Source organism: Amphibalanus amphitrite, unplaced genomic scaffold, assembly GCF_019059575.1.
Source record: "Amphibalanus amphitrite isolate SeventyFive unplaced genomic scaffold, NRLGWU_Aamphi_draft 000936F_arrow, whole genome shotgun sequence".
In the NCBI taxonomy this organism is placed as follows: Eukaryota; Metazoa; Arthropoda; class Thecostraca; order Balanomorpha; family Balanidae; genus Amphibalanus; species Amphibalanus amphitrite.
Genome location: NW_024882430.1, coordinates 81,602 through 107,745, shown reverse-complemented (window position 1 = coordinate 107,745; position 26,144 = coordinate 81,602). Strand labels below are relative to the sequence as shown.

At 48.5% G+C, this 26,144-nt stretch overlaps 2 protein-coding genes across 10 annotated transcripts; both read left to right on the top strand.

Moving 5' to 3' along the window:
• Positions 1 to 665: 665 nt before the first annotated feature.
• On the top strand, positions 666 to 4,741 carry LOC122368292. Of its 2 annotated transcripts, none has more exons than XM_043342099.1 (3): positions 666 to 1,271; positions 1,640 to 1,857; positions 2,893 to 4,741. In XM_043342099.1, the coding sequence occupies exons 1-3, from the start codon at positions 743 to 745 to the stop codon at positions 4,393 to 4,395; spliced, it is 2,250 nt and encodes a 749-aa protein (XP_043198034.1). In that variant the 5' UTR covers positions 666 to 742; the 3' UTR covers positions 4,396 to 4,741. The 2 variants fall into 2 exon arrangements, with proteins under 2 accessions (XP_043198034.1, XP_043198035.1); XM_043342100.1 differs by having other exon boundaries at positions 722 to 776.
• Positions 4,742 to 5,590: 849 nt separating this feature from the next.
• On the top strand, positions 5,591 to 26,081 carry LOC122368290 (RNA-binding protein 39-like). 8 transcript variants are annotated; one of them, XM_043342092.1, is made up of 12 exons: positions 5,614 to 5,682; positions 14,638 to 14,712; positions 14,970 to 15,019; positions 16,072 to 16,121; positions 16,344 to 17,346; positions 17,897 to 18,011; positions 18,378 to 18,530; positions 19,013 to 19,228; positions 23,452 to 23,659; positions 23,885 to 24,023; positions 24,422 to 24,609; positions 24,955 to 26,081. In XM_043342092.1, exons 5-12 carry the CDS (start codon positions 16,841 to 16,843, stop codon positions 25,062 to 25,064), a joined length of 1,635 nt encoding a protein of 544 aa, XP_043198027.1. In that variant the 5' UTR covers positions 5,614 to 5,682; positions 14,638 to 14,712; positions 14,970 to 15,019; positions 16,072 to 16,121; positions 16,344 to 16,840; the 3' UTR covers positions 25,065 to 26,081. The 8 variants fall into 8 exon arrangements, with proteins under 8 accessions (XP_043198028.1, XP_043198032.1, XP_043198025.1 ...); XM_043342093.1 differs by lacking the exons at positions 14,970 to 15,019; positions 16,072 to 16,121 and having other exon boundaries at positions 5,591 to 5,682; positions 16,344 to 16,399; positions 17,086 to 17,346; XM_043342097.1 differs by lacking the exons at positions 14,970 to 15,019; positions 16,072 to 16,121 and having other exon boundaries at positions 5,597 to 5,682; positions 16,344 to 16,399; positions 17,089 to 17,346.
• The last annotated feature ends 63 nt before the right edge of the window (positions 26,082 to 26,144 follow it).

The window sequence follows — 26,144 nt, the reverse complement described above, 5'->3', positions numbered from 1 at the left end:
GTCGCCGAATCACGTCGTGTAGGAAATCGGCGAACAGTTTACCGACAGAGGCGAACAGTTCGCCGACAGAGCCCGATTTGCAGAAAACGGGTGGGGGCCCCCCTAATCGTGCGCGGGTCGAAGCTGATCCATGATTCGGCGAACATCGCGAATGAATGGCGAATCTGTGACGAATAGTCGGCGATACCTTGGCAACAAGTCGGCGCACGCAGCGACATGTCGACGGCGACTCGGCGACTGTTTGGCGACCATGTTCGTTTATTATAAGCTCGGCGAACGGCCACGAAATTTTCATTTTTCATGAAATATTCGTGGCAAAGGATGACATGCAGCAGCATATTCGTGCACATTCGCGTACCAAAATTCGGCAGTGTAGCAAGGGCTTAACAAGGGTTTTATCAAAGCGAAAATATTCGAGGTGCCCCCCCCCCCCTTCAGGCCACAGGCCGCAAATATGAGATAGCGCCAATCCCTTCGCGAAAATGAGACATCCAATAGACAAATTCCTCAGTTACCCGAGTTACCCACCGAAATTCACAAAATCAGTCGCTAGGTGATCTTATCCCTGATCTTATCTGTAAGAATCTTGGGTGATCTCTTCTTGCCATTCGCGGGCTTTTCTAGCTGGTTGCTAGGCAACTCGCGTAGGCCACCTGGTGGCGGTTGGTGGCGACTTCAAGAGCGCACGCCGTCGGCGCCATTTGTGGCTCCTCGATTTGCTGCTTTCCGCCTATTTCTCATTATGGCGGACCAAAATGCAGGAAAACATCTAAGAGGTAGAAGTTTGAAGAGCGACGCTGGTGAAGAAGTAGAGAAGGAAACGGATAATATTGGAGTGCAAGTGGCTTCATCAAGCCGACCAAGGCGTGAAAAGAAGAAGCAGTGGCCGCCCCGCTCGCCACCGCAATCGCCGCCTCCAACGAAGAAGACAGTTCAGTCTTCTTCAGTTCAAAATGAAGAAAAAAGTGATGTAAAGGAGGAATTTCACCCCACGATTGAGGTTATTAGTGGCAGTGGAGTTGATGGGCCTGTGTACCTTCAAGTCGAAGATGACATTGGGGATGACATTGGGGATGATGAATGTCCAGAAGGAACAACAGAGGAAGGTGGCAGTGGAGATCATGCAAGTGGATGTCATAGTTTTGCAACCGAGGATGCACTTGCACCTCAGAAAAATCCACAAAGAAAGGGACGTTCCAAAGGACAGGATTGGCAACATGTTTGTTCACTGGATTCAGAAGAAATGTTCCAGAAATGGAAGCATGATTCAGGTGACAAATCATTCATTGAATATGCATTTTGACTGGCATACATTTGCCATTAAGATAGCCTATTAAATTGTACGACCGCCTCAGCTGATGTAGCTAACTCAATTAAGATTAGAATATATATTAAGACGTCTTAATATATATATTTGTCTATTACTACTCAACTTAGATTAGAATGTACACTGAAAATGTGTGGGCACTTGCTGCATTTTTGTGAAGTATGGTGAAGACTTGCATGCTTTGATGGGAAAACACATTTTATTATGCAGAACTGGTTAGACTGTTCATTTTTGCCGAACCATTGATACAGAAGCAAAATAATTTGTTCCTCATTGCCATAGGTAATCATATGTGTCTTTCTTTATTTCCAGAGCAAAAAATAACCCCAGGAAGATGGGCAAAGAAGAGAATGAATGAAACCAAACTTAGTGTAAAGAGGTACTTCCATTGCTCTGTCATTGGCTGCAAAGCAGAGCTGACAGTCATGTACCCAAACTACAGTGAGAAAGTGGAAGTGCTCCACAATGGGAAGGCGCACTTCCATCCACCAAATCAGAAGAAGTGGGGCCTGTCTTCAGAAGCAAAGCAGGTAACACTTGATGTGCCACACACCACTCAACAGTGTCACCCCTGCCCAGCTAGGGGAAGGGTTTGTTGCACCCCACCCCCCCCCCCCCAGTCCCCAACCATAAGATTTTTCATGGGTAGTGCTTAACCCGCGTCCCTTTGGAGGGGGGGCGAAACAGCCCCCTCTCCTTTTCAGTTGATATCTGCCAAAGTATAGCAGATCCTGACACGAAGCTTTCAGGGCCCCTCTGGGCATCAATTTTAAACCTTGTGACCAAAAATCAGAAAAAATTGGTGTACTCTCCGCCCGGGCCCGGCCAGGTTAGGTTATTAATTCAGTCGATTTGTCATGAAAAAACTGCAGATAGATGCCTTTTTGGGTCTTAATTACTTCAAAATTTGACCTCACTTGACCAGACTTTGACCTGACCTCAACATTAACTTAATCCAAATATGGTTCAAATCATTGATTGGGTGTGCTTATTGAATTCTATGAATAAAGTGAACCATAAAATATGCATTGCACATGTCCTATTCTATATTTCGTTTTTGGTGACCTGACCCCACATTGACCTTTGCATGACATCACATGTAATGCATCTGGTCTTTATAGCCAAAAAACATGTTTGAGGTAGTGAATAAAGTCCATTCTTTGACAACTGTTCTCCAAAGCTGATAATGTAGAAACTTGCTTTTTTGTATTCTTGACCTGACCATGACCGGATCTCTGACCTACTTATGCAAAAGGCTCCATGGTTCATTCACTCACCATGTGCTGCGTCTTGATGTTTTAGTTTAGTTTAGTTTTGTGATAGTGAACTATTTTAGGCAGGCTATTCGGTGCCCACATCGTAGATACTTGTGTCTTGAAGTTCTCGAGATATCAAGGGTCAAATCCCCCTCCCCCCACACACACCGTTTAACGTACTCGGTAGAGTCCATTACCGATAGAGTTAATATCTCTCACAACCATATGTGTGGAAATGTGCGTATTTGATGTAAATGGTTTGCGTAATTTGGGTATTGTGTAAGAATTGACAGCGATTTCCTTTTTCAGGAGGTCAGACGGCTGTGGGAATCGGGTGTCCAGAAGCCGAGGTACATCAGAGCTTCTCTAGAAAAGCTTGGGCTGGGTGATTGCACAGTCGTTCAACTGAGAAACTTCCTGGAAAGACTGAAGAAGCGCAACAAACTTCCAACGCCTACTCTTCCCATCAACTCCCTGGAAGAGTGGTGTGCAGAACACTCCATTACTAAGCCAACGGCCGCTCTAGATGGAGACGTTGATCGTGTCTACGTTTTTGATCACCACACGGATGCTCGTTCGCGACAGTTCCGGTTCATTCTCAGTTCCAAAAGGCTCATGAAGTTTGCTGCTCAGGCATCAACGCTCAGCGTGGATGCTTCCCATCGTATGAAGTGGTTCGGCGCCCCCGTCCTGTTTGTTGGCGTCAGCGATGTCAATGGAATGTTCTTTCCTGTGATGTTCGCAGTTATCAGCCACGAGACGGCGGACAACTATTTGCAGATGCTGACCGTACTGAAGAAGTGCGTGGAGGCATCGTCAGGCACTGCATTTCAGCCCAGCTGTGTCATCGGGAACGGTGATCCCAATGTCGCGGACGCCGTGAAGAGCGTCTTTCCAAGTGCTGCAAGGCGCATGTGTTGGCTTCAAGTCAAGAAAGAGCTGAGTGCTCTGCTCAAACCCATTGACAAAGAGATACGAGATGCTCTAGAAAAGGACGTCGGCGTACTTCGACTCTCCTGTGACCAGAAGCAGTTCGAGCTAGCTGCTAAACTCATGCTCGAGAAATGGCGTGGGCTACTGCCTTCATCTGACCTCCCGGGCAGATTCGAAGAGCGGTTTGTGAAGCTCCATCCAGAATGGTACGAGGGCTTTGATGTTGCGTCACAAAGCTCCAACAGGGGCCTGATGCACGCCGTCAACGCGGTGAAGAACAGGCACACGCTGAGGGAACGTCTGCCACCCGAACGCTACCTCACTCTGGCACAGGAGCTGGTGCTTGAGTGGTCTTGCGGTGTGAGCGAAATCGGACAGCTGGAGCACAGCATCACACCCGACACGGAGCTCGTGAGCGACACTTACCAACTTCAGACCGATGAAAAGACCATGGTGGACATTGATTCGGCAATCTATGTCCCCGTTGGCGATCAGAGGGCCGCCACGGTTAAAGAAGTGGAGGCTTTTGAGAAGAAGATGGGTGGGGAAGTGAAGTCATTTGACGAGTTTGTGGAGGCCAGGATGTCTCTTTGGAAGGTAGTGGACACAGGAGACAAGTCTGACATCTCGCACATGCGCTGCTCATGCCCAAAGTTCTTCTCCGCGAAGTTGTGTGAACACATACTGGCGATCGGTTCGGCACTTGGTTTGGTTACGCTGCCACCGCCCACTTTGGAATCAGACCAGTGTGCCTCAGAAGGAAAGCGTAAGCGTGGACGCCCCTCGAAAAAGAAGAGTGAAACCGTGAACATGGTCGTGGACATGGACTGCTCCGATATGCGAGCCTTCATCGAAACGGGGGCTTTCACGATCGAGTGAACCTGGGAGGTCTTCAATTGTTCTGTTCTTCGATAGCATTGTCTTTTTGCGTGAAGTGTAGCATATGATTTCTTGATGGCTTGGCTGAAGCGTTTGCAAGTATTATCAACCAACCTGTGATGTTTCTGGGAGGAAAGTAGCTCAGCAGCATGCGTTCCACCACCCTTTGTTGTGACATGAGGCTTGAAAATGCGTTTTTGTGTGTATGTGTGCGCGATTTGTAGTGTCAAATGTCAATTTCACCTGCTGCTCGGTATCATCACAGCTGCCCACTTGGCATCAAGCACGAGTATACAATGAATGTGTAAAACTTGTCACCATTTGTAAATATATTATTTGAGCTTGAGCAGAACTATTGGATTGCTTCATGCTACTTGATTTTATTTCCTTCCTAGTACCTACCAAAAGTGAAGCTAGAGGTAAGTGTAGTTTATTGTTTGTATCTTGGGGCGACGAGCTGCAAACGGCAGGGCACCAGTGCTTTTTACCTTTGCTTCACCTTTACCTTCCCTGTTCGCATATCGGCAGTAGCGGCGGAACACCTTCAATTAGGGTGGGGGGGGGGGGGACACTGCCGACTTTTGGTCCCATTCTTTTCATGCAACGCCCATAGGGCTAATGTTAAAATGCCAAAATCAAAGGGGGCACGGTGCCCGGTGCCTCCCCGCTCCGCCACCTATGCATGTCGGTGGTTTTACGCAGGGGTTTTACGAGTCATTCGATAGGAGAGGTCGAGCCAAGATAGTTTGTTTTGTTGGGTTAGGCCCTTTCGGTCTGACAAGACCATTGCAGAGCCGGAAGGATGATAGGAGTTAGGGGGAGACGTTGGTCTGGGCAGGCACCCTAGTGAGTCGCCGGGGCTGAGCCCGTCCAGAGGACAGGCCACCCAGCCCCAAGGCACTCACTGCACCCGGCTACGGGGTGCGCTCCCTCGGGAGCAGCGGTGCCGCTCCAAGGGAGCAGCCCGCATGAGATAAAGATGCCTGTCCAGCCCGGAGGGGGTAGTGGCGTGGAGGAGAAGGATTTCTGTATCCTGAGGATAGAAGCACGGATAGGTGGGGAGCCAAGATACATATTTCACGGTATATATAGAGAACTTACGGTCGAGCGGCGCGAAAAGGTCTATCGAACCAATGACGTCACAGGACTGATGGATGATATTGGATCGATGTATGGAGTTTGTTGTTCTATAGCCTTGGTTTGTTAAAAGAAGAGGAAGGCGGCGAATCCGGCGTGGGGCTGCGTGACGAAAATTTGGAAGTACACCTATATTTGTAAAAAGAATAGGTGAGTATTTCCCTATTTAACTCTGTTATTTAACATTTCAAAAAAAATATTTAGTGTAAACTGTATCGTCCTTTCCAAGCAACTTCAGTCAGCTTGTGCAATTTGCGATCCAATGGTCGTTCCAAGTTCCAACCGCTTAGCCGGTGCGCTCGAACGGTTTCGGCTTCACATAGGTAAATAATTCGGATACGGATGAGTTAATTTCTCCCTGCATAGTATTGTAATTTTGGCTTGCTTTGCTGTCTTCACAACGAGGTTGTTGCCAATTAAAAAGCAGCGTTTCACTTCAGTGTTTCAAGTGACATGCGTCACATTTGTCTACGCGTGGTTTGATGTCTTTAATTCGTTTTTTCTTTTAAGGGATCAGGCTTTCAAAAATTGTCAGGAATAGGTATAGGTTGCACATGGTTGAGTTCCCCAGAATTTTCTTATACTTACTTATACTTATAGTATGCGGAATTTAGGAAGGCCTTACGGCCTCTTGGATCCGGACGTGACGAGCTATGTGTCAGTGTGTCACTGCATCAGTCGTTGAAGTGTAAGGTGTACTTGGCGTGAGCCCAGTGTTTGTCAAGCCTGGCCTTGAAACTGTTGACAGAGGGCGCATCGACCACAGCAGGGGGCAGAGAGTTCCAGTCGTTTAGGACTCGTATGCTGAAGGCGTTCCGCCGCACCCTGGAGACAGCTCTTGGTTTGGACAGTTTCCACTCGTGTCCCCGAGTTCTGGTCGTTGTTGCCGCGGTAAAGAATTGGGATGGGTCAACATCCACTCCCCGTCGAAGCACCTGGTAGACCGAGATCATGTCGCCCCGTCGGCGCCGATAGTAGAGCGATGGCAAGTCCAAGCTCCGAAGTCTCTCCTCGTATGGCAAGTGGCGGATGCTGGCAACCAGTCTCGTGGCTCTCCGCTGTACACGCTCAATGCGCTTCTGATCTTCTCGGTTGAAAGGTCCCCACACCACGTTGGCGTACTCAAGGTGGGGGCGAACCATAGTCCGGTAGAGCATTGGAAGTGTAATCTCGTCAATGACTCCGAAAGATCGTCGGATGACAGTCAGGATGTGCGACGCTCTGGCTATGACAGCGGCGGCCTGTTCCCGAAACTTGAGCTGGCTGTCTATCTTGACTCCCAGGTCCTTTTCCACCAAAGTCTGTTCTAACTGGGTGTCTCCCATGTGGTATATATGATTGGCGTTTCGAAGACCCAGGTGCAGGGACTTGCACTTCGACTGGTTGAAGGGAAGCTGCCAGTTTTCGGACCATCTCAGCAGAGCGTCGAGGTCTCTCTGCAAGGTTACAGTATCCGCAGCCTGACCGACACTTCTATAGAGTTTTGTGTCGTCTGCGAATAGCTTAAGCCCTGATGAGACACAGGCCGGCAAGTCATTAACAAAGACCAGGAACAACAAGGGACCTAGAACCGTCCCCTGTGGTACGCCGCTGGTAACTGAAACCCAGTCCGACTTTGTACCATTAATTGTCACGCGCTGCTGTCGGTCAGTAAGGAATGCCCTGATCCACTCGAGTAGGCGACCCCCAATACCACAAGATTGGAGCTTCAACAGTAGGCGCTGGTGGGGTACCGAATTGAACGCCTTACTAAAGTCCAAGTACAGGGCATCGACCGGGTCTCCTTCCTCCAGTGCACGGGTCCAATCTTCAACAGTTTCAAGAAGCTGCGTAGAACACGACCTCTTCTGTCTGAAGCCATGTTGCAGGTTGCTCAGCTGATCAGTATCGATGAGGAACGTCATCATCTGGTCACGAACCAATGATTCAAGGACCTTGCATGGCACGGCCGTCAATGTCACTGGTCGGTAATTTGCAGGGCTGTCCTTCACTCCCTTCTTAAAAATGGGGACGATCTCATCCCTGCGCCAGTCGCTTGGTAAGGTGGAGTTGTTCAATGAAGAACGGAAGAGGCGCGCCCATGGTTCTGCCATAACCAGTGCCGTTTCCCGCAGGATGCGAGGATGCAGTCCGTCCGGTCCCTGAGAGCTGTCTATCTTTAGGTTCAGCAGTTTCTCCCTGACCGCACCAGTGCTGATATCAATGTTGGTCAGTGGGGGTCCAGGGTAAACAGGTGGTGGTGCCGGCAGAACGGGGTCCTCGGTCGTGAACACACTGTGGAAGAAGTGATTGAGCAGGTTAGCCTTATCACGATCCCCACGAATCATCGTTCCGTCCTCTGCTTTCAAGTCCTCCACTCTAGTCTTGGTCCGTAGTCGAGTGCCTGCATACCGCCAGAACCCTTTAGCGTTCGTTCGTAGATTCGTCGCCAGATGTCTCTCGAAATTCGCCCGCAGGTTCCGAGTGAGTGTTCGGAGCTTGTTGCGCGCACGACAGAATCGGGCATAGTCGATCGTGTCTCTGGTTTGCATGTACTGCAGCCACAGTGTCCGTTTTTGCTTCTTTAACCGAATGGCTTCGTCATTAATGTAGATATTCTTGTTTTTCCGTTTTGACTTGGTAAAGGGTATGCAAGTGGTAGAGTGTTCCAAGAGTTTGGCCTTGATAAAATCGTACATGGCGTGCGTATCTAGAGACGTACTTGATGGCCACTCTACTTCAGACATTAATTGGTTGAGCAGTGTGAAGTTACCCTTGTTGAAACTGAGGTGGCGCTCCAAAGACTCAGTGGGAGGACAGTAGCATGCCACTTGGAACTGGAGCATGATGTGGTCGCTTGTCCCCAAGCCAGGCAGATATTCCAAGTTCTTAACCATGGCCTCTTCAGATGACAAGATTAAATCAAGCGTGTGGGGTGTTTCACCGAGCCTAAATCTGGTAGGCTTGTCAACATGCTGGTAGAGAAATGCATCGTTCAACAGGTCAGCAAACCCATGTGAACAGTGCGAGGGAGGGGCTGAGGAAAGACCCACTTGCCAGTTGATCTGCGGCAGATTGAAATCGCCTGCAATAATTACATGTGTATATCTAGAGCTGGTAGCCTGCTTGAATAGAGATCCAATCTTGCTTAGATCTTCTTCGGCAGAACCAGAGGGGCTTCGATAAATACAGCCAAGTAGAAGGACATCAGAGCTAGCCAGCGGCATTTCTATCCAAAGCTGCTCTCTGAATGTTGAATCCTTAAAAACAACTTCAGATACCCGGAGTGATGATTTGGCATAAATGCAGACCCCTCTAATACCACTTGAGCCCAGCTTGGTTTCCGAGGGGTCAAAGTTCAGATACATGACGTAGCCAGGTACAGACAAAAGGGCTGGGGATATTGGGTGAAGTTGGGCTTTAGGTATGACTTCATTGAGTAAGATGAAGTCTGGTTCGTTCCCCGAAATAAACATGCAAAGGTCATCACGTTTCTTCACAAACTGGTCTGCATTTGCATACAGTACCTTGAGACCTTCTTCATATCTTGGTCCTGCCAGCCTGGATTGTCAGCACCTTTCCTGATCCGGGGTCTGGCCCGTCTGGGCCGTCGCTGGGGTTGCCAAGGTCCGCCTCTGAGATGCAGCATGTTGCTGGGGTGCTACCGCACCTTGTGGCCCACTTCGAACGAGTTCAGCTTCCACTGTCCGAGTCAGGTCCAGTTTTCTTGTCACAAGCCGACCCTTCCTGATGGTGAGGTTCACTTCACCTGCATCTGTCCTCCTTCGTAGCTCCTCTCGGAGGCGTCTACCCTCTTCCCTCTCTTTCCAGGTAAGGTCAGGTGAAAGGTATACATTTTTCCAGAGATCTGTCGACCGTAGTTGAGGCGCCAGTTTTAGCACGTCACTTTTAACCTCAGTGTTTTCAAGTCCCACTATCAACAGCCGTGGCTTGTCCTGACCCGGCTTGCCGACCCTGTATGCCTTTGTTACTCTCACATTGAGATGCATAGCATCACGGATTACCTCCCTAAACTTTTCTTTGTCTGCTTCCACTCGTTCAGCATACAACTCACTTGTTGGCTCCGGGAGGTTATGCACTACAACATTCAGCTTGCGCTTCTCTTTTTCTAAGAAGTCATCAAAGACACCTGCTATTGCCTTCTCAGTGCAGAAGCTGGTATTCTCCTTCCCTTGGGATGGAATCGCTTCAAACTTTTTGGCTGCTTTTTGCATCACCTCAGCGCTGCCCTTGACGGCCTCTGCGTAGGACGCCCTATCATCCTGGATTTTCTTGAAGGAGTGCTGTAACATTGTCTCCTGATCCCCGATGAGTTTGGCATGAGCACGCATGACCTTCTCCACCTTTTCCATTCGTTCATCTACATGATCTTTCAGCTGCTTGACACCACTCTGTGTCTCACAGTGCTCGTGGTGACTGTTGGCATCAAACTTTGCAAATGCTGTTTGCATGAAATCAATCAATGCATCGAGCTTTGACTCCAGCTTAGAAAGCCTGTTGTCCTCGTCACTCTTCCCCTTAGTTTTGAGGCCTTGTTTACAGGCAGAACAATGCCAAGATAACACCTTGTGCTTCACAAGGGCATTGTAGCACTGCTTTGAAATGCCTTGACACTTAGAATGGAACCAGCGATCACACGTGCAGCACTGTACACCCATTTCCCCGTCTTTCACATCAGTGTCACAGATTGGGTTGCTCGGACCACCCTTGCACGAGTTTCTGTCCAAGTTTGGTACATCCGGATCAGGGCTCGTGTTTGAAGACCTTGAGCCCCACAGTTTATAGGCATCACTACTGAGCCTCCTAATTTTGGGAGCCTCATCCTCTGTGGAATCTGTTGCAAGTGAGCTCAGTTGGGGGGCTCGTGCGACAGCACCAGCCACTTCTTTTATTTTATCTGTCTGGTTTTCCTTGGAACCTAGCTCAAATATTCCACACGGTTCAGAAAAAGCACAGTTCCCTGCCTTACCTCCTTCAGCTCCTTCGGCAACAAAATCATTCACCTCGTTGCCGCCTCCACGTTTACCGCCGCCGGCCTCCACATTTGCATCCGACGGCGTCGATGGCGTCGCTGGAGATCCATTTGCGATCGTCGAATTGAGTGCATTTTCAGTTGCGGTCCGCTGTGGTTTCGACCTTGGAGGTTGAGGTGATCTCTGGACTAGCATCTTCGCTCATGAAGATACGCCGACAGGTGAAATTGTGCCGTGGGTACCTAACCTATGTGTGCACTGATTGGGTCCTGTGAGAGTGAGAGCTCGATTGGACACGTCCGATCCCCGTGAAAGCCAGGTTTGGATTCCCTGAGTTCAATAACATCGGTAAAAGGCACACCTGTGCCCTACTTTGTGAATAAATGCTGTTTCCAAATTGGCTCATTTTCAGAGGGGTGTTTATGGGCACCACAAACTGCTGAGTGTGGTGTGTGCAGTGTGTGCACCAGGCATGGGGGCAGGGGATGGGTAGGTGGTTGTGACTTTACAGCTGCGTGCGGTGGACTGTCTGCTGTGGCAAGTCCAGACCGGCCACAGCGGTCGCTGTGTGCGGTGACGGAAGGTTGACGTAGGGATGCAGTGGGCAGAGCTCAAGCTTACAGGCTGCGTGCGTTGCGACCGCACACAGGGCCTGTGAACAGCCCTCAGGAGACACAAATGATTTTTATTTAGTGCCCCTGTCAGGTAGGTATAGAAGTAAATAAGGTGTAGGCTGTAAGTTTTAGGATGGGTTTGGTTTGGCTGGATATGAATATTTAATTTTTGCATTTGGTACCTACTACCTACAGTTAAAATGAAATATTTAGATCTAAGGTTGTCTAGCATAGACTTTAACTGTGGCTGTAAAGCAGGCATTACACTGTTTTTTCCAACCAAGGAGAGGCGCTGTACCCAGAGATGCTTTCTAATCAAGTCAAGCCAAACTTAACCATACCTGACCTTAGTCCTTTGACCTAGTCTTACCTGCAACCTAAAACCTAAAACCTACCAACTGACCTGGTCAACTCACCTGGTCTGGTAGGCTTCCCACCTCAGCCATATGAATTGGACAGGTAGATTGATGGCAGTGAAAGGGAAATTGATTTCAGATAGACCTGCCAGCTCAAAATAAATGTTATGTTTCAAGTGGTTTGTGAGGCAGAGGTGTGCATCTGCAATACGGGGCCCTGTTCGCTCGCTGTTTTTATATCAGCTTGCTGTCGGTTTTCCCCATATAAGGAAGTTATTGCTGGCGCGGCTTGGCCTCTCATTGGTCTGACGAATAGACCACTTGAATTCGACCAATGAGGAGCCAAGAAATAGCAGCATGGTCGCAGCCTGCTGATAAATAAACGGGGTGCGGACAGAGCTCGGATGTGCTGTCGTATTTAGTGTTCAAAAGTTGGTCAAGTCAATCAAACAAGCAGCGCCAAGCAAGCAAGCAAGATGAGTCAAAAAGCAACGATGAAAATGTGTGTAGCGTGATAGGACATAGTGGTGGTTATTGTAGGGAAATTAGGAACGTGGAGGATTAGTGTCCGGAACTGTGGTGCATCTTACCTCCACTTCTCTTGACGAAGTGGAGGCACCTTCCACGGCAGAAAAGGGCTAAGGTTGGCATATGTAAAGGATGCAGAAGGTTGAGATGTTTGACTAAATAATGATTTGGGACAGACTGTAGAGGCGGGCAGAGTTCCAATCGCGGACAACTCTTACTCTGATAAAGCGGGCTCTTGCGTCAATCTGCCATCTCCTGCACTGGACCTTGAACATGTGACCTCGCATTCTAGTAGGGGGATCAATTATCCACAAGTCTGCAGGATTGATGGTACATTGCCATGGAAAATCTTCCAGCATTTAATCAGGTCAGCCCTGAGCAGTCTCTCTTTGACAGAGTACATCTTAAGCCCGCGTAATTGAGTTCTGTGGTTGGCATTCTCGAGTCAAAACACCTGGCGGGTCCAAAGTCCTTGGATGCTCTCTAGTTTCTTCAATTCCTGACGGTATTCTGCATTCCATACCAGTGACGCTTACTCCAGTATTGGGCTAATGTGCGACCTTAAAAACTTCTGTCATTAAGTCACCCGAACGACAAACCGTAGACTTTAGGAGGCTCTTGGCGAGACCTCCGGCTTTCCTGGTTACATCACGAGCATGCTCATGGAATTTGAGACTGTCGTCCACGGTAACACCAAGATCAGTCTGCGAATGGATCGTCACAATCGCTTTACCACCAAGTGTGTACGAAGGCGTGAAATATCGTGAAAACGGTGTTGGAACCTGAGACAAAAGCATTTTTTGAGGTTCATGGTTAGACCCCATGACCTGGCTGTGTCGTGCAGTGTGTTGATGTTTCGCTGAAGCGTGTTTTGGTCCGTTTGATACGAGCTACCTTTACCGAGTTGCATATAGATTTTCAGGTCGTCAGCGAATAGTTTACACTTACACGAGAGATATGTGGCGACTGGCGAGGTGGTTGATGTAAATAAGAGATAAAATGATCCAGTCGAGGGACTCCACTTAGGACTCCCCCTGGTTGGCTGTAAACATCTTTTACTGATACAGTCATGGAGCGGCCTACGAGAAATTAGTGTATCCAGCAGAGTACTTGGCCGTCTACACCGATACACTTCAGTTTATCAAGCAAGATCGAATGACAGACCACATCAAAGGTCTTGGAAAAGTCAAATAAAATGAGGTCCAATGTGCCCTCGTCTAGCCAGGAAGATACATCCGGTTGTATGTCAGGAGGAGCTGGTCATCTGTCGATCTCCCAGGTCGAAAACCAAACTGCTCATTGGTTAGAATGTTGTTATCAGTAAGGAAAACGTAAAGGGCGCGGGAGATGAGTTTTTCTAAGCACAAGGAACGGAGGTCAAGTTAATTGGCCTATAATTCAGCGCGTCATATCTCAAGCCCTTCTTAAAGCTGGGGATGACTACGGATTTCTTCCATTGTGCTGACAGAAGCCCCTCGTTCATGGACCGGCAGAAGATGACGTGAAACGGGTAAGCAAGATGAGTTGCACATGACTTCAGTAGCATGGGGTGAAGGTGATCTGGACCCATCGCAGAGTTTCATTTCATTTCATTTCATTTATTCCTTTTTCACCAATGGGCGTTACCCCAATGACAGATGAAGTCAGCAAATAAAACACTGATACCATCAGTTACCGTCAAGGTTGAGCAGTACCTATTCTACGTCTCGGGTGGTCAGGTCCCAGTGGCCAAGAGCTGCTCCGGATACCTGGTATTCGGCAGGGTTGTTTGGAACCTCGCTGTCTCGGTGACATACACCAGCAAACGAAGATGAAAAACACTCGCCATTTCCGTCGGATCATCTGTCAGACCTCCTGATCGAAGTCTCAGGGGACCTACTGTCGAGTGAAATATCTTCTTGTTGCGGATATACGCGTGGAAAAGCTTTGGATTTTCTTTCATCTTTGTAAGTATCGACCTTTCGTACGCGACCTAGTGTGAACGCGGTGCAAAGGTACGATACTCCTGGTTAACTTGGGAAAGTTGGTGAGCGATGTCCGGCAAATCGCAGACCTACGTCCGTGAGTGTGTATATCCCGTTTGTACCTGTCCCATGCCACCTAAAACCTACAACCTAACCCACAGCGCCTCTCCTTGGTTAGAAAAAAAAACAAGTGTGACGCCTGCTTTACTACTTTCAACCTAAAACTAACAGAACTATTTTTGAATATCACTATGTAATTGCCCTAATTGACCGAGGTATATGTGAAATTTGTGCAAATATCTGAAGGACTGGTGAGTGAGCCTAGTAACTTTTTACAAAGGGTGCCAGCGGCTGAGACGCCTGCTATGAGATCATTGAAATTTGAAACAAGGCTTATTCCCTGTATGGTGCATGGGCAAAAATTATTTGGTTGAGTGCTTGCATGTGTTTCGGAGCTACACTTATAGGTATGGACTATGGAACCAGTGTCAGTCTAAAAAAGATGGTAGCCAGCTCGAAGAGGTGTTTAGGGCAGCCGCCAGCCAGAATCCGGCCTCATTTTCTCTACTCTAAGGCCTGTCTTATCCAAGGAGAAGCTTCCAGTTTTTCTTTTATTCAGGGAGAGAGTTTCTTTCTCTGGTTCATTATTTCATGTCTGCTTTGTTTTCAGTGCTCTATTCATTCTTCAACCATGGCTGATGATCTGGATGTTCATGAGCTGCTGGAGGCGCCATACACAAAAAAGGTACGGATCACATAATACCCTCAATATTTTCATAGATTCCTTGATGTTGTATGGTGTGTGTGGTTAAAATACTTCACTTACCTATTGATGGTTTCATCTTAAAACTTTCATTTGCAATGCCATGATTGTGAGCTGCGCCGCCTGGATGATTTTGGTGCACCAGTGGACCTTGTGTCTCTGAAGGATAAAGGTGTTAAGCCTATGACCGATGTCACATACGATTGCCGACTTCTACCGGTGTTTCGTCTGTGTTTCAGATCCCTTGTCAGTTGTAATTGTTAGCGGAACCGAAGACCATTTCTCTTAGGTACCATCACCAACACCATCACCGTATTGTGTGCGACGACGCGTCAGAGCTCATGCGAGACCTGCAAGCCCTCCAAACGTTCTCTCCTCCTCCCCTGCCCACTCAGCCCATGTGCTGGACTCCTCATGATTGTGTGCATATGCTGGCTGGAAGTGTTGTCCTTATGGTAGTACCTATTCTAATTCATATTTTCGGATACATCCGGATATATGAATTTCGGATACAAGTCAATGTGTTTTAAGAGAAAGGTCAATTTGATGTCTCAAATGCAGATGAAAGTTAAACTTCTTTGAAATGTGGAGGCTCAGCTGTTACCTAATAAGGGTGTACCTGATCAGTTTTACATCTACTAGTCAAAGCCAAATGCAGTGGTGCAGCATGCTGATAGGTGAAATGCCAAGTGTGAGTGTTTTGGTATACCTACCCATAACATTTGCCGTTTGTGTCAAACCTTGATGCGAAGCTTAAATGAATGGTAATGCTTTTGTGAAAATTCCTGCATTTGGTCAGTAAAGTAAAAAAGTCATTTGAAATTTCAGATGTTTTATGTACCCTGTGTGCATCATTCTTTTTTCATGCTGTCATGCTTGATGCTCATTACCATCGTAACAGAATATGATAGTCAATGGACTTTGATGATCGATTCTTGTTACATTCTCGGACGTTGGTTATTGGATCTCTTAGTCATTTGCATAATATGTTGAGAGTAAGCAGGTAATGCACACACACACAATGGAATGCTGCAATTTTCAATGTTTTGATATTTTCTTCATAACGTTTTGAGTGTATATCCAAAATTTGATGGTTCAATCCTTTGTAAGTCAGTTCAATGACATATGTTAATGAAATAATTATTTAATATCAAGCATATCCTTTTATGTCCAGCTGCCTTCACCTTGGTATTTCACCTTATCAGTCTTTTGAATGCATTTTGCCCTCTGACTGTTATATGATGGTCGGCTGACTGATTTGGTTCACTTGGATAGTGTTAGACTGCTTTGCTCACTGCCCATGCCATCATGTTCTACCACTGAATCCAGGATATTTTGCAGATTGTGTGTTGCATTTCTTCGGCCTTATAGCGGTCGCGCGTTAAGAAAAGGTTTGTATGGGCCCGGGCGGGGAGCGCTCGCTCGCTGGTGCGCACAGCCGGCCGGCGCTGCCACCCTGCCATCAGCCGTTTGTCCCTCGCTGTGTCTGTGTGTACGCGCGCGCCGGGCCGGGCCGCGCGCGCTCTGTGTTGACTCAGAGGGTGATTGATGTGTGCTCCTCCTTTCTCACGCGTCCGCTCGCCGTCCGCTCACCGCGTGCTGTCCTGCTGTAGGACTCTGTCGACAAGGGCTACGAGAATGGCACCAAGAGCTCCGAGAAGTCCAAGAGGTGAGTTGTCGCTGTCTGCGGTGCTGGGAGCTAAGTCAGTCGGGGATGCTATGTTCATAAGTAATGGTAGATGCGTCACTTTATAATTATATTATCGTTCTTAGCCATATGATCCCGTAACTATTTATAGGTAGACTTGGGATCATTTTAAAACTATCTTTTAAAAGATTTCTTTGTTTGAGGTTTATTAGTACCTACCCGTTTGAAAATAAAAATGTAATGAAAATGGTGTGATGCCTACTCTAATGTTCAACGTTTGAATCAAGTTGCCACAATGCTGTTTTGGACGGGAAAGTTTTGCTCACGTATTTTTATGAAGTTGCAGTTGATCCTGGACCACCACACAATCACAGTGTATCTGCGAGTCTCCATACCAACGTAAAGTGTCACAGGATGTGTCAATACTAGTTCGACATTTGTACAGTAAATCGCTTGCTATTGATGCTTAAGTTGAAAGGTATTTGTATGCTGAGCCGAGTGTCAAGTTATTCGTCGCCGCGACCCACCCATTTTGACTTTCACTTTGATTACCATTTAATTAATCACTTCGCACAAGTTCACGTTACGCGGTATTTTTCATTACTGATCATTGTGATTGGCGTGCCTACCCGACGAGCTATCTTCTCGTTTGCCGTGCCCCTCACACTCCCGATTTCCCCGTGCCTCACCTTCGACCGTGCGCGCAGCAGCAGCAGCAGGCATCGGAGCCGCTCGCGCAGCAAGAGCCGCGACCGGCGCCGCCGCAGCAAGGATCGTGACCGCGAGAAGGACCGCGACAGTCGCCGGCGCCGCTCGCGCTCGCGCTCGCGGAGTCGCGATCGCAGCCGGCGCCACCGGTCGCGGTCGCGCGATCGGCGCCGCTCGCGGAGCCGGAGTCGGGACCGCGGTGGCCGCGGCTACGGCCGGTGGCGGGGTCGCTCGCCGCGGCACGGCGCCAGCGGAAGGAGGTGAGGGACGCGGGTGGTGGTAGGGGGGGGGGGGGGTAAGCTCGGCGTAGTGATCCATTTCCCATGTCTACAGGTTATGGATCCCATGACCTGTAACACTCGGCATGTTGTTGCTCGTTATAATGTATTTTCAACATGTTTGCGAGCATGAGCACTGCGGCTTCACAAAACCGGACAGATCTCGCTATCTATGGCGAACTAAACAAAACATGAGTTTGTTTATATGTGTGTAGAGCTTCGTTGTCGAACCATTCAGCAACTGGTCTAAAGTAAACATTACACATTTAAAGTAAATACTACTTAGGTAATCAAAGTAAGCATTACACATTGACATTACACAATCTCTCTATTGTGACGCCGCTGTTCTTCCAAATACTCCATTACGTTGTTATATTCAGTCACCTCTTCACCGATGTAGAACTCCGTTCTACTCGGTGATATTTCTTTGAACTATTCTAGCTGTAGTTCAATTAAGTGAGTCGTGCTTCTGCCGCCTGTTGACTAATTACCCGTAATGTAACCGCCGTGCTCTGTGTGCCTTCGTCTGCAGCAAGCGCATGGACATGACGCCGGAGGAGCGCGACGCGCGCACTGTGCTCTGCATGCAGGTGTCGCAGCGGCTCAAGACCAAAGACGTCGAGGAGTTCTTCTCCTCAGTCGGAAAGGTATGGCGAGCCCTCCTCTAACGTCCGTTCTTGTCTGCTGTAGTATTGATATGACACTCTTCAGCTTTATTTTTGAACTTGATGTAGCTGGGGATCAGATACTGGCTTGGTCGTTGCAGTATGCTTAGATTTATCCCATCAAATATTTGGTGACGATAACCCTGTTCAATGAAGCATAAATACCTAAAGAAAAATCGTCTCACTTTGATTTTATCAGCTGCTAATCACAAACTTAGAAGTATTACTTTATTTACTCAGGCTGGCATTCCAATAGGAGACGTAAATATACCGCGGAGCCACCGAATATTCACTGCCAGCCAAATGTCGGTTATATGGACTTCACCTGTCCTTCTCGCTGCCTTGCAGGTGACTGACGTGCGCATGATCATGTGCAACAAGACGCGCCGCTTCAAGGGCATCGTGTACGTCGAGTTCAAGGATGTGGAGTCGGTGCCACTGGCGCTGGGACTGACGGGCCAGAAGCTGCTCGGTATTCCCATCATGGTACAGCCTTCGCAGGTGAGCACTCATGGGGAAGCTGCAGCGGGAAGGTGGATGGTAGTGGAACTGAGTTCCGCCTCTGGATATTGGCCAGAGCTGGAGGTTTGTTCAGTGTTGTTATTCAGCCTGCTGCTTAAATGTTGCAGGCATGGTCGTATGCCGTAAATGTCGACACGCTTGTATCCACGGGCCACCAAAGGTCACCCACTGAAGCGTGATAAGTTTCCTATGTCACTCATTTCCCTCTAAACCCTTATTTGATTCTCAGTCTCTGCATCCTAGCTGTACTCTGTACGGCATTTACTTTTACATCTATATTCGTGCATGGTGCAGACGTTTAGCAAAGCTGGCGGCTCCGTTGTATCGCTGTACTTCTCCTGGTCTGTCAGACGGACCACTGACCAGTGACCACTCCTCAGTCACTCGCTAACCTGCACGTCCCGTTAACTCCGAAGTCCGAGCCCGTCCCGACTGACCGAACTTCCCTCGACCACCGCCAGGCTGAGAAGAACCGGGCGGCGGCGGCCGCCGCACAGGCCGGCAACACCGCGCGGCCTAACGCCAGCGGCTCCATGCGTCTCTACGTGGGCTCGCTGCACTTCAACATCACCGAGGAGATGCTGAAGGGCATCTTCGAGCCGTTCGGCAAGATCGACGACATCCAGCTGATCATGGACTCGCAGACGGGCCGGTCGCGAGGATACGGCTTCCTCACGGTGGGTGAAGTGGGTGCTGGATCATGGTAGAGAGTGCTGGCCGCTGGGAGCGTGTTGACTGACTGAGGCGGAGCTGTTTAGCATGTTGTCGTTAGATAAAGAATATGACGGGTGGGACTAAATGCTTACTTCGAAATCTAAGCTACGTTGCGGCATTGGCGGTTATGTGCGGCGTGTATGCCGCATGATTAGTAAGAGGCGACCACTAAATTAAAGACTCAAACGCTCCGACCGGTTCTCAATGAATAACACTGCATACCAAAAATGCCAACCGCTCTCGTCATAAGATATTCAGCTTTAAATAACTAGGTTATCTACATCATCATTTTGAACCAAATTAATACTTTCAACTTAACTCACTCATTCCTTGCTTTGTTGTCTCCAAACAGTCGTTCGATTGTCTGGAAATCGTATGCTAAATCCCGTACCTGTATGCGACTGGTGCATATAAAGGCCGATAAAAGAATTTGAATAGGCTCTGGCATGCGATTTCCTGGCTACCCAAAAAAGTCTGTTTCAGTCTTGCTATCAAAACATGACCTCGCCCGCACAGGGGGGGGGGGTTGATGCAACCCCCCTAAGGTTTTTCGCGAATAACTCGCTTAAAAAGCGGCTGATCGCGACGAAACTTTCAGTACCCTCGCATTGATCAATTTAACACCCATCCTGAAAATTTCATGACCCTGACCCAAATGACCTTTGACCTGTGACCTACTTTTCGAGACCATGTTTGGCCGGAACCGCGATTCAGCGTATGTCGGCTCGCATTAGCAGCGCGTTTGCAGTCTTTTCGTGGTTTCAAGCGTTCAAACATGTGATATGATGTTGCCCCCATGCATTAGGGTGGGTGTCAAGGTCACCTGAAGGTCAGGTCAGGTCATTGACCTTTGGTGACCTCGGTTCACTTTTTCGAGTTTGACATGTTTCTAGGTCAGTTTTTTCGAGCTGAATTCGAATTAAAGGAAGGGTGCCACCTTTTGGACACAACGCAGTTTTTACAAGATTAGCCTCACATGAACCTAAAAACCGGCTTCACTTACCTATGCTCGAGACGGTCAGCATTGAATCCGCACGTGAAGTTATCATTTGCCAGTTTTGCTGCCAGCATTTGGGCAGGCAAAAATCTTCAGCACTATTTCCTCGTCGTGTTAAGGGTATTTTATAAAACATGAAATCAGCAAAGGTATGTATAAAAGTTATACTTTTGAAGCATGTTTTATCATTTTGAAAGGGTATATTTTTTCTTTATGGTATACACTTAAGTTTTAAAATTTTAATTGGGTAGTTTTTCTAGTAAGTTGCATGAAGGGTGAAGGGTTCCATAGATCTCTTAAGCATTGTAAAGGAAAAACCTTTACTCGACTTATTTGATGTTCTTTTCTGATGTTCTTTCTGATGTTCTTTTGATGAAACCTTTAGTTCAAATCATGTTATCTTCTTTCTTTTTATTTGTTCATCTTTTTGTCTCAGTTGCGCCATCAATGCAAATGGCAGAATGATATGTTGCCATGACAACAGGATATGCCAGCCGTCCTAGCTGCCACATCAAACGACCTTGAGTTGTAGTGGTGATATAAACAACGATCTTTTTTTGGCCAATGTATTAAATGCAATGTTTCGGTTTTTTGTATATTGTGGACGCGCTAACCACGTCTAAAAATTCAAATAAGTAAAATAGATTCATAGAACAAAAATTTCGGAAGGTGGCACCCTTCCTTTAACCCGCGAGTTGCTGGGGGGGGGCGTTAAACGCCCCCACTTTTTTCGCCGGGCCATAGCATAAAAACGGCGCGCCGCAGGCGCGCCAAATTTTGGGTACCTGTAGGGAATTGATTGAAGTTTATTGTGACAAACTTTAAAAAAAATCGGTCGGAAAATTTTTGAGATATCGAGGTTTTAGTGACGTCATGATTTCTCAGTTTTCGACCAAAAACGGCATATGTTCAAAAAATCATATAAAATCACAGAATAGACATACAGACATGCTGTAAACGCCATTAGACTGCCAATACCATGATCAATCAAATGGCTATCTTTGATTATTGATTATCGTTCCGCATTTTCCATAATCTTGAACTGAATCTTGACAATTTTTCGTGACTACTTCACGACCATGATACATGAATTTCTTAAATTGAACTTTTTGAGCCAAACACGTACACATATGATAAAATAAATGTCCCCATCGTGTTCTTCGCCCCAAATTACCTATAAAACATGTGTCACAGGCTGCGAATATCAGTTTTGATTTTCGGGGATATGTGCCTATCCGGTTGACCTGACCTTGACCCTGACCTATGCTTGACTGACCCCTACATGGAGCTGACACTCTTGTAGGCCTTATAAGATGGATTGTGCACCGTTTTGACAGAGTATATGGCGAGAGGCGCCCATTGCGAAGTCCTGAAGTCCATGCTACTGAAAGCCCGATTTCAGGTGTTTGACCTGACCTTGACCCGACCTGTGACCTCAAAATTCAACTTTAAAGTACTCATCTGAAGCGTCTCGTCGCGCTCTTTCGTTTGCCGCCACGTGCGTTTCGCTGCGCCTATTGGTTCTCGAGTTATCGGCTGGGGGCGTTTAACGCCCCCCCCCCAGCAAACGGTGGGTGGCGAAATACCCCAGCAACTGCCGGGTTAAGCAACCACATGAACGTTTACAAAGTAGTTTTGGTGCCTTCGTAACATGTTACGAGGCTGTCAGAGGCGGTTGACACCTACTACAAATACCTGGCAGGACCTCTACTGGTTGACCTGACCTGACCTAACCCGACCTGGCCTAAATGAATGAAGACATCATCTGTGATCAAAACTAGCATGATATTCGTGATCAGCACCCCGAAAAACCCCATAGCAGCCACACTACGACGTTCTAACAGGTCCCAATTTTCCCGCCTTTTGGGTCATTGACCTGACCTGGAAGGTCAACCGATAACCTAGGACCTTAAAATTGGGTATCATCGGCTTTCTCTCGTCACGGGCAACACGCTCGTTTTTTCCGCGAAGCTCTAGCTTGATCAGGAGCGAAACGGCAAGGGGTTATACCTTATACGTTCGCGGCTGAGTATTAATTTGGTTCAAAACAATGATGTAGATAAGTTAGTTATTTAAATCTAAATATCCTATGACGAGAGCGATGGACATTTTTGGTATGCAGTGTTATCCATTGAAAACAGGTCGAAGCTATTGAATTTTTAATTTAGTGGTCGCCGCTTACTAATCATGCGGCATACACGCCGCACATAATCGCCAATGCCGCAACGCAGCTTAGATTTCGAAGTAAGCATTTAGTCTCACCCGAATATGACCAGTAAAACGCCTTTTGGGCGAAGAACGAACGAGCGAGATAGTGAGCCCTGCACGTGCGGAAGGGCGAGAGGGTACTTCCAACGGGCTTGTGCAAAGCACCCTTCTAACCGGTGGCTAGCGGTGTGCCAAATTTGAACGCAATCGGCCCAGCCGTTCCTGAGATCTGGAAGCGGCATTCTGCACGTGCAAACGGGGTCCAAACTGACTTTTGCACGGCACCCTACTAACTGGTCCCCAACCGTGTACCAAATTTGAGCGCAATCGGCCCAGCCGTTCTCGAGATCTGGGAGCGCCCCCTGCACGTGCGCACGTGCAGTAGCACCCTAACCGCAACACATGGGAATGCATTGTCTGGTGGGTGCCTACCTGTATGCCAAGTTTCAGCGAAATCGCCCCAGTAACTACCGAGTTATTGAAATGGGAACAAATTTGGCACCTCTTCTTTTTGCATTTTGCACGTGCAGTGGGGGTCACTCACATAGATCAAGAATATCCGACCTTTGGTTGAAGGGATGCAGCTACCCTACAAAAATTACCGCAAGACAATCGCCCAAGCGGCTGCTGAGATATGGGCCTCTCAAAATCACTACTTTTGCAAAACAGCTTGAACACCCTTGACTTTTCACGTGGCACGTGCCACGACGGTCACTGAGATGTATCAAAAGTAGTCAATTACGGGGTAGAAGGAATGGGGCTACCCAGCAAAAAAGACCGCATGCCAATCGGTCCAGCGGTTGCTAAGATATAAGCCTCTCAAAAGCGTTACAGGCCGGGCCGGGACCCTAACCGAGTTGAGCTCATACTGAGATTTTTCCGTTATATTGGAAAGACTCACTTCGCTCGCTGCGCTCGCTCGCTCGTAACCATCGCAACGTCTAAACTAACTCTCTCTCCGTTTCGTCATTTCGCTTTCAGTTCCATAACGCCGAGGACGCTAAGCGCGCGCTGGAGAAGCTGAACGGTTTCGAGCTGGCCGGCCGGCCGATGAAGGTGGGCCACGTCACGGAGCGCTCCGAGGTGGCGGCCGGTGGACCGAACCTGCTCGACTCGGACGAAATGGACCGGTCGGGCGTGGACCTGGGCGCTACCGGCCGCCTGCAGCTGATGGCCAAATTGGCTGAGGGTGAGTGTCAGTGGGGAGACTGCATGCTGAAAAAATGAGACTGGTAATAAAGTTGATATGATTCGTAATTGGCCTCATGTCCGTGGTAAATCGGACGCCCATTAGATAACTAGGACGCGTAATTATGTGCTGGAAGGAAAAAAAAACTAGCCAGTGCATTGCTTCCCGGCTGCTTTCCTGATCATTTCTCTTTTTTAAATCAATTATGCCATTTCTGTCCGGCAGGCACCGGTATGCAGATCCCAACCGCTGCGGCGAACGCGCTCAACTCCAACCAGATGGGCGGCATCTCTGCCCAGTCCAATATCGCGCCGCCCATCGCCACCCAGTGCTTCATGCTCTCCAACATGTTCGACACTGCCGCGTGAGTATGCGGGGAGGGAGGGGACGGAGAATAGAGGGTAACAGGCGGGCTAAGCGGGAATTGGTCATGGAGGAGATTGCGGCCTCTTTTACCGCGAAGATACATATTTTCTGTGTTTTTGTTGCTCAATACTTTAGTTACTTTGGTTCATTCTTCTTTTTTTCATTGTTTATCATGTAGTTAGATTGACATATCAGTGCTCGTGTTGTTGGGTTCTTCTGTTATCTTCGTTCCTCTCGTAGACTTTGTAACAGCTTAATTTAAAACTAGTCCGTTAAAATGAAGAATGTCTGCCAGTCTTAGCACCTACATTTCCTTCATCTTCCATTCTCCCTTAGTGTTAAACTTGTCAGCTCAACAACCTCATGACATTCCCCATTCTGCACCACGTCTTGCAGTGTGGCACAGAACCCCAATTTCGACGCCGAGATCCGCGACGACGTCGTGGAGGAATGCAACAAGCACGGCGGCGTGACGCACGTCTACGTGGACAAACAGTCGCCGCAGGGCAACGTGTACGTCAAGTGTCCGAGCATCGCGTCGGCGGCCGCCTCCGTCAACTCGCTGCACGGACGGTGGTTTGCTGGTGAGTGGGGGCGTATGGAATGGTGAAGCGAATGTGAGGGATGTAGAAGACATGGGGTATGATGAGCTCAAGTCTTAGTCTGGTTGATTTGTAAAGCAGCGGTTATTGGGGGAGGGACTTTCGGGCGCTGCCTATTGCACTTAACGAGATTAGTAAAGTCAAGAGACGGTTAGGGTCCATATTACCGTAATATTCAAAACTGCATCCTCGGGAGTTTATCTTCATGGTCGTAGTGCAGTCACTTACGGCAGTCGTCATTTTGATTTCTGCCAAGCATATCCTCAGTGAACTGAACTTCCAGGCAGTGACCCGACCTCTAACCACTGCCCTCCTCTCCGCCCCCAGGCAAGGTGATCACTGCCGCCTACGTACCTCTCATCAACTACCACAGCCTGTTCCCCGACGCCATGGCGGCACAGACTCTGCTGCTGCCGCTGCGCGCACAGCGGCTCTAGCCGGCCGCCGGTCCACCGGTCAGCTCACTGTCCAGAGGGCTGGCCAGTTTCACTTCATCTTCGACCGTCCGCTGGGACGCTCTGCGGCCGGCGCGATCGAGTCTGATCTGTCCTGACTAAACCTGACCGACGTTTGGTCGGGCGGGAGCGGCCCGGCTGGTGAGCGGGACAGCCGCAGTCTCAGGGCCGGGACGGGCCGGGAGCGGCGGCGGCAGCACAGGTGGGTGTGGAGACTGAGAGAGGGTGTTCACAGCTAGAGTCGACTCACCACGAGTGGTGCTGCTCGCTCCGTTCCATCGAGCCGTCAGCCGCGCCGGTCTCTCTAGCCGCCGCTCGGTGCTGTTCAGGAATCTGTGTGAGCAGTTGAAGGCTGCTGACGAACATGGTCGGAGAATGGGGAGCTGAGGAGACCGCCTACACTCTGCCGCGCCCGGCGGTGGGAGAGGATGGTCCTCCAGCTGGAGCGAGGCTGTCCTGGGGTCGCCAGTGCGGGGTGGGAGGCTGTGTGAAGCCGGGTTCGCACACGAGGTGTATATTTTACCAGCTGGTACACATGACACACAAACACATTTCGGTGACCCGAGGTCAGGTCGGGTGCGATTTTGGACTGTCCGTGAGGGGCCGTGCACATAGGGACCCGGGTCGGCGCAGCGGTCCAACAAAAGGCAGTCACGCCGGCTGATCAATTGTGTATGTGTGTGTGCGCGCGTGTGTGTGTGTTTTAAGGAGGTAGTATTCATTCTGTCATCTTGCATGGTATCAATAAATCAACAAAGCCACCGCGAATGTTTCAAGCTAGCCGTTGGTAGCATCAACACTTTAGGTAGAACTCTGTCCGCTTCAACGCTATCGGTGGCTATAGCTTAAGAAGTTGTGTTAGCTGAAATAGAAACTGTCGAAAAATCATGATTGAAAATTTACAACAAAAAAAACATGAGCCAATATGTGCGCAAGCACATTTGTGAACATATTTTGTGATGTAGATATACACTGTTCGAATACAAAATGACATTTCAATTTGTCTTCGAAATGTTTCAGCTTGCTGTGGCGTGATCGAATCAGCCGATTTTCCGCGAAACA